At 46.0% G+C, this 8,338-nt stretch overlaps 1 protein-coding gene across 1 annotated transcript; it reads left to right on the forward strand.

Moving 5' to 3' along the window:
* The first annotated feature begins 207 nt into the window (after nt 1-207).
* On the forward strand, nt 208-6,110 carry LOC149249004 (uncharacterized). Its single transcript, XM_089451629.1, has 3 exons — nt 208-1,883; nt 1,967-3,293; nt 3,384-6,110. Exons 1-3 carry the CDS (start codon nt 208-210, stop codon nt 6,108-6,110), a joined length of 5,730 nt encoding a protein of 1,909 aa, XP_089307755.1.
* The last annotated feature ends 2,228 nt before the right edge of the window (nt 6,111-8,338 follow it).

The following is an 8,338-nucleotide window of genomic DNA, read 5'->3' on the forward strand; positions in this document are numbered from 1 at the left end:
TTGTAGAGAAGTTATGATGGGGAAGATGGAGCGCACGCGAAAAGGATTGGGTTAGGGTTTTTTCGCGCAACATCTGCAGTCCGTCGCGGCTAGGTTTCGAAAGTCTCCCTCGATTAGGTTTCAACCGCCGCGGTCACAGCCCAGGATCATCACAGCTGCAGCATCTCCATCGGTTTCTCCACCAGTCGTTTTCGGTCGCCGACAGTTATGGCTGACATGGAGCAAGAAGCGGTGGATTACTCGGCGGATCCCTCGCCGGACAAGACTATTTTTGGAAATCCTAGCTTCGCCTCTCGCTCTCGGTTCGCTCCGTCTACATCTTCATCTGTTCCAGCGCTCCCACAGCATCCGTCCTCCATCTCGCCTGAAGCTTATCTAGCCATTCCAACCTCTGCAGGCACTTACCCTACCGAATCTCCGCCATTTGAGGTCCCCCCACTCTCGCCGGGCTCCCTGCATTTTTTGGCTACCCATACTCCTCCCTCGCCCTCCTTTGATCCGCAGGCCCCTCCCCTCCTATCGGTGCCTCTTCCCCCGCCGCCGGTTCCCCCTGCATCTCGTCCCTCTGTTCCGGGAGTCCGTCAATCCGGATGCTTTGAGACACCTGCTGTCGTTATTCGCCCTGCAAAACCCCCATCCCTGGAAGGCATTACAAATCCTCTGGTAGATCATCCGTCGGCCCCCCGCACTGGTAAAAAGAAAGCAAAGTGTGTTAGGGCTACAGCTCGGGACATCGCCATCAAATTCGACGAATCAAGGCCTCTCGGTGATTACATGGATATTGCGAACACTGTGTTGGTAGGGCACGTCAGGGGAAGGACATATTCGGTGCAGAGGCTCAAGCAATGGGTACAGGAGATCTGGGGCGGAGTTCTTTTTGATCTACCAGTGGTTCATGTCCTCCCCAGAGGATGGTTCTCCCTCAAATTCTCCAAGGAAAGTCAAACTAATCTAGTTTTGGGCCGATACTGGCATATTGAAATGGCCCCGGTCCTCCTAAAGCGCTGGAACCCCCTCTTTGACCCTGAACGGGAACAGCTCGGAGCTGGACCAATCTGGGTTCGCCTACCAGGACTACCAATACCATTCTGGGCAGAAGAAGTCTTCATTAGGGTTGGAAATGCCCTGGGGACATATCTGGACTACGATCGCACATATGTGGAATCTGGGAACCGAACACTAGCGCGGATTCTGGTCCACCTGGACACCCGCGAAGGACTTGAGGAACAGATCACGCTACAGTGGGGGAGGTGTATCAGAGTGCAATTGCTGGACTACGAAGGAGTTCCCTTCCGATGCAGACGATGCCACAAAGTGGGGCACCTTGCGAAGGACTGCCCACTCAACAAGAAAGCAGATGATACTCCGAGAGGCACCCCGGCATCCACCAGGACGGCATCCCCCAACATCTCTCGCCCTCCCTCTGCGGGCCCGCCCCCTCCGGCTACATCTCCCATGGTCGATCCAGGACTGCGGCGACCCTCGCCACCAAAGACCAGGGCTCGCTCGGCGGCTGAAGCGGGTATGAATTCGGGTTCTCTTAACCCTTCTTTGCATTCTTCGTTTGATGTTAATCATGTTATTGGACCCACCTCACAACCCTCCATGATTCACTGCACATTAACATCATCCCCACTTATCTGCAACACTGAACCCATCATATCCACATCCTCCCCCGTGGCTCGTTCCTCCCCGCTCCCCCTGGGGTCCTCCCCTCCTCATTCATATTTTCTCCGGTCTAGGAACCCGGCCAAAGAGCCATCAGACTGTCATTCGGGATTGGGCATTGTTATACCTGAGGGGGTTTCATTGAATACCAGAGGGAGAAAATCCCATCTCTCAAAGGCCATTAAACAAGCTGGGGCAGAGGTGGTCTCTGGCCGGCAATCGACCATTGACGGGGTCCTTAGAGCAGGACACACCCCGAGAGGTGTTCCCCCATGAAGTGTCTATCCTTTAACTGCAGAGGACTGGCTAGTTCCTCCAAGAAACTAGCCATGAAGCGGCTCATTGAATCTGAACCTATCGACATTATCATGCTCCAAGAGACACTCTGCTCAGCAGAACAGATAACTCGAGCCTTGCAAGCCTTGGCCCCTGCCTGGAGCTTCCATGCCATTGATGTTGTGGGACGATCTGGAGGTCTAGCCATTGGTATCAACCCTCGCTCCATTAAGATGGACTCGACCTGGGGGGGTGCGGGGTTCATTGGGTTGGACATTTTCTCTGCTGAACTCGGCATGAATCTCAGAGTTGTCAATGTATATGCTCCCTGCTCCCAGAGAGAATCGTTCTGGCAGCACCTACTACATCTCTCTATGATGAATGAAGACCGGGTTATTATTGGAGGAGACCTAAATTTCTCTCTGGGGTTCAGGGAGTCATGGGGCTCGGAAGCACAATTCGACCCCATTACTGATTACATGACCAATCTGCTTGAGCAAACAAATTTTTTGGATATACCTATGCAGCGACTTCTTCCTACATGGAGGAATAGACGGGTAGGGGATGCTGCTCTTGCTCGCAGACTAGACAGATTTCTTATGAAGGGGACTCTCCAACAGCGCTTACATCTCTTCAGACAATGGGTTGGCTCGGGGGGATTATCGGATCACAATCCTATATACCTGGAGATTCAGGGTCCTTTCAAGAAACCTAAGGCACCCTTCAAATTTAATCACACCTGGCTGAAGGATCCAGCATATGTCAAGATGATAGCGGATTACTGGATCTCCCACCCTATCAATGACACAGAATCCCTCGCCAAAGGGTTCTGCAGGAATCTCTCTGAAATAAAGCATATATCAATTAAGTGGGCAAAGGAGAAACTGGATCGTGATTCGGCACAGCTCATTCAAATTGAAGCTGACTTAACCTCTCTCACCGACGATAGAGGATTGGGTTTCATTACAGCTGCAGACAAATGCAGGCTAATTGACTTAGAGAATCAAAAAGCAAAGATCCTCAAAGAGAGGGAGGAATCCATTAGATTAAGAAGTCGGGCTATATGGATCCAAGCTGGGGATGACAACACGAAGTTCTTTCATAATTTTGCAAAGTGCAGGAAAGTATCAAATACTATTTGGAAGCTCCCCTCCCCGGATGGCGATTTCGCAGATAATTTTAATAAGCTCGCTCACCTGGGCACCACCCATTTCAGGAATCTTTACAAGAGCCCCCGGGAAGCCAACCTACTTGATATCATTAATGTGGCAAACCACTTCCCGAGATTCGTGGAGGAAGAAGATGTAGAGGCTCTAAATAACCCGGTCACGGCAGAGGAACTGGAAGGAGTGCTGAAATGGTTCAAAAAAGACAAAAGCCCTGGCCCGGATGGATGGACCATTGAATTTTACTTAGCCTTCTTTGATGTTCTGGGACAGGACCTGCTGAGGGTGGTCGAGGAGAGCAGGACTACGGGTTCTATATATCATGCCATCAATTCTACTTTTATTGCTCTCATCCCAAAATCTGATTCCCCGGCATCCTTTGATGACTACAGGCCCATATCCTTGTGTAACTGCCTCTATAAAATCATATCTAAGACCATTGCAAACCGTCTTAGACCCATCCTCTCCCGATCCATTGCCCCGCAGCAATTTGCTTTCCTTGAATCTAGGCAGATCCACGAGGCCATCGGACTCGCCCAAGAAGCATTGCACTCCATCTGGTCGAAGAATCTGAAAGCCATCCTCCTCAAAATTGACCTCTCAAAAGCCTTCGACCGAGTCAGCTGGCTCTATATAAAAATGATCCTCATCCACCTGGGCTTCCCCCACGCTTACATCACTTGGATCATGGCCTGTATAACCTCCCCTTCCTTCAGTATACTCATCAATGGCTCAGCCTCTCCTTTCTTCCACTCTGAAAGGGGCTTGAGACAGGGGTGCCCCCTATCTCCCCTTCTCTTCCTCTTGGTCATGGAAGGTCTCAGCCGCCTCATGGACTCTGCAAAGTGGGCTGGAGATATTGGGGGCCTTCGCATATCCGACCTATGCTATCTTACACACCTACTCTTTGTGGACGATGTTCTTATTCTACTTGATGGCAGTGTACGAGACTCTCGGACCTTCTCAAAGATCCTGCAACTATTTTCTGCAGCTACAGGTATGCTGCCAAATCAGTTGAAATCTACCATCACTTGTGCACGTACTTCTGTACAGGAGTCCCGGACGGCCCTTCAGGCCTTCCCCTACTCTGTCCACCCTCTGGATAGAGGTCTCAAATACCTGGGGTTCAATCTGAAGCCTACATGCCAAAGGATAGCTGATTGGGTCTGGTTGGTTGCCAAACTGGAAAAAAGACTTACTGGCTGGAGCTACAGATATCTCTCTAGGGCTGGCAGATTGGTGCTCATTAAATCTGTGTTAGAGGCTACCCCGGTCTTCTGGATGGCACTAGCATGGATACCGAGAAATATACTTGGGCGACTTCAGCAGCTGTGCAATCGATACCTCTGGAATGGGAGTCAGGACAAGAGAATCTTTGCATGGATCAGCTGGAAGAAAATTTCTCTGCCCAAAAAATGGGGAGGATGGGGCCTCAAAGAACTCCCAGCATTCGCCATGGCACTGGCTGCCAAGATGGGATGGACCTTACTAACCAGCCAAAGCCTATGGACACAGGTATCCTATCACAAATATATATGGCCCCAGAACATTCTGGATTGGGCTCGACTACCAACTTGGTCATCTAAGGGATGTTCATCAGTCTGGAAGGCTTTGGTACATGCCCTTCCCCTCATACGAGACAATCTTGCTTGGCGAATCAATGATGGCTTGACGGGCAGGATTGGCTTGGATCCATGGATCAACAGTGGGGGCAGACACATCCTCAATCCGGATCTTATTACTCATCTACAGTCCCGCGACATCAGGCATTTCGCACAAATCGCCGATCAGCAGCACACTGACATTTTCTCCCAAGCATGGAAATCGGCCCAGCAACTGGATCTCCCACTTCATTGGCATCAGGAATGGCAACACTTTACTGTGGCTTTATCGGAATCCCACATTCGCATTAAACAAGGTCCGGATGAACTTGTTTGGTGCCCTGCGGATCATGGTATATACGCTCCAAAGTATGGGTACAAAGCACTCATATCCCACAGAATACCTGATCCGATTCACCCGTGGTGGCATACCATTTGGAAGCTTAAGGCTCCACCTCGCTCCAGACTTTTTTTCTGGTGTGCCCTTAAAGGTATTGTCCCCACAGGTGACTATCTTACTCGTAGATCCATCTACGGACCATCCTGGTGCATCTTCTGTAAGGCCGCATCAGAAAACTCAGAGCATATATTTCTACTCTGCCCTGCTATCCACACCCTTTGGACCAACATCCGCAATCAATTGGGCATTGCTGGGAACTGGACTGGGAATGATCTATCGGACGCATGGGACGCTTGGACACACAGTCATCCGGGCTCAAAACTTTTAAATCTCCCCCTCGTGGCAACATGGTATACCTGGCTTGCGCGGAATCGAGCTGTCTTCGAGGATCGAACGGTATCTTGGAGCCGGGTTGAAGCCACCATCATCGCTGCCTATCATGAGCTACCCGATCCGCCTCCATCTCGGCCCAGAATCATACAACCCATGCCCAATATCGACAGAGCCACCCCGTGGGCCTTCTTCGACGGGGCAGCAAACCAAACGGGGTGTGGAGGGGGCTTCGTTCTGCATATTAACGAACATCACCGTTACCTTGCAAAAATGGGATTCGGAAATGGATCAAATAATTATGCTGAACTTTCTGCCATCCGAAATCTATTACACTTTACTTTATCGCATCAACTCACAAATATCAATATTTTTGGGGATTCAATGGTGGTCGTTAACTGGATCAATAATGTCACTACATGTCATACACACACACTCAGCAATATATTACATGATGCTCTCACTCTCAAAGCAGCATTTAATCATTTCTCTTGTTTACACATTTACAGAGAACATAACAGCGTTGCTGACAAATTATCCAAAGAGGCCTCGACACTTCCCAGAGGCGAATGGCTAATTGTGGAGCAGAATGGAACCGAAGAGCACCGGTTTTACCACAGGCCATTCATAGATCAGAGAGAACAGAGGGACAACAGTCCCGATAACTGACAGTAATGGAGACTATTTTGACATGATGAAACTGTTTTGAACTATGGCTATTTTGTATACAAAAAGGATCTTTTTGTGATAGAGATTAGGCTTGAACAGCCAGACATATGTAGGTACCCAGCACAATTTTGTAACTACTTTCTGATACAACACCTTGTGAGGTGAATTTTGTATGAACAACACAGTCATGCCAAGGCATCTACTATATGTAATTTTCTAATATTAATGAAAATTACTGATTTTTCCAGTGGAAAAAAATTTTGTAGATATGAATTAAAATTAAAATGATATTTTATTAATGACATATTTTTATAGTTAAATTAAACTTTATTATATGCTTGGCCAAATAATAGAACATGTTTCCAATTAAACACTATTAATTGTTTTTTCTAAGTACTAATCCCAATGATTTACAAGGTTTTAATTGACAAGAAATTTTTTAATAGATGTTTCATCCCCGGTAAAGACAGAGATTATAAAATTAAAAAAAGAATGTAGTTGTTACTAATAAAATACACAATAACATAATTATGGTAGATTGATAAGTGCAAGATGACTTGAGTTGTATGGAGGTGGTGGATCTCTTTGTAAGATAGTGGTTGCAATGGGTCCCATGCACTCATCCATGAGTTGATATAACCTATGTAATTCCTCCATGTAGAGGGCGAGTTCATCTCAATTTCCATTTCGATTAAACACAACCTTTTCCAACAGACTCTTGGTATGACAATAGAGCTCAATTGTGTGGATATAGTGACTTTGTTGAGCTCGAGGTCTATAGGTCGAGATCTAGTTTGAGACCAAAGCCATGACCTCGTTGTCTAAAACAATTTTCTTTTATTCTATGACTTCTTGTTCCAAATCAAAATTTCCTATTGAATTCCTAATGGGGTGTGCTCCCTAAACCTATCGGCAGATGCATGTGCTCAAGCTCAAACTTGTGCTTTGTTGTAGGCTCCACGACCTCCATGACCCTATCTCGAGTGAGTTCATTAGTGGGGCACGATGATGATAACATAAAGCATACTAGATATGCACGGGATAGGGAGGGAGAGACTATTGAGTGAGAGAGAGGGGATTTGGAAGGAAAATTACCACACCAAGACTCAACGAGACTTAACCAATGGAGAAGAGAAGGGAAAAATTTAGCGGTTAATATTCGTAGGTGGGCTAATTTTCTTTGTTTTTTCCAAAACAAAAAATCATTAATTTCAATTTTTTTCTAAAAATAATTCGCCAAAATTTTATGATATGAAATTATTTTACTTAAATAATCGCCAAAATATTATATAGAGACAATATAAAATTATTAGAAATTTTAATATTTTTACAAAAATATTACCAAACATTTTATAGATTACATATTAAATACTAGTGAGATTAGTCAAGGTTTCTAAACTTTGAGATAACTTTCCATCCTTAAAATTTTCCCTAGAGAAGAGGGCCAATTAACAGGATAAATAGGGAGTCTCCTAGTAAAATTAACCTTTTTGAATTGCAATAGAAAGAAAATCTAACAAAGCTGACAAAAAAATACCATGCATGTGGATTATAGACTTGTTGCATGATTCATCCTACAAAAATTTATGAGGAAGGAGGCTAATGAGAGAAAATAGGGGGAGGCTGGTGTTGGAGTCCTTGAAGCTTTGGAAGATCCCACTGAGCATTATTGATGACCCCTGCTAGGAGGAGGACCTTATACTCAAGAAAATCAAAACACTGCAAATAAAAGAAGTGAACCCCACTAGGAGTACAACCTCACAATTAGAGAAATATAACATAAGCAGAATCAGGCAAGGAATCAAGCTAAGAGGGCTTGGTCCTCGAGACTGCACAAATCGGGCCAGAAGACTAGGAATTTCCTTAACCCATATAAGCCTACCAGGTTGGAATTGGAACTTGCTAATATTGGTAGTGAAAAAAAGTGATCCTAACCTCCTCATACCAAATTGATATATAAAACCAATTCTGAGTGCAATGTGAATCCCAACACCATCAATGGTAGCCTCTCTGAGTGTACACAAAAACTTGTTGACATAATGTTTGAATGGGGATAATGAATGCATGTTAGTTCATGGTGATGTGGGAGGGCGTCCAACACCACATCGCCTCCCAAATTCTCATGAGGTGGCAATTGAAATCCGACCCCTCTTTCCTTGCTCCCATCTTGAGACATCCCATTAGGAAAATTATAAGAAAATTTATTTTATTTATTTCTTTTTTGTGAC

The sequence above is a fragment of the Pinus tabuliformis genome, chromosome 7, assembly GCF_031772625.1.
Source record: "Pinus tabuliformis cultivar Carrire ecotype Pingquan chromosome 7, CPIR1, whole genome shotgun sequence".
NCBI classification, from domain to species: Eukaryota; Viridiplantae; Streptophyta; class Pinopsida; order Pinales; family Pinaceae; genus Pinus; species Pinus tabuliformis.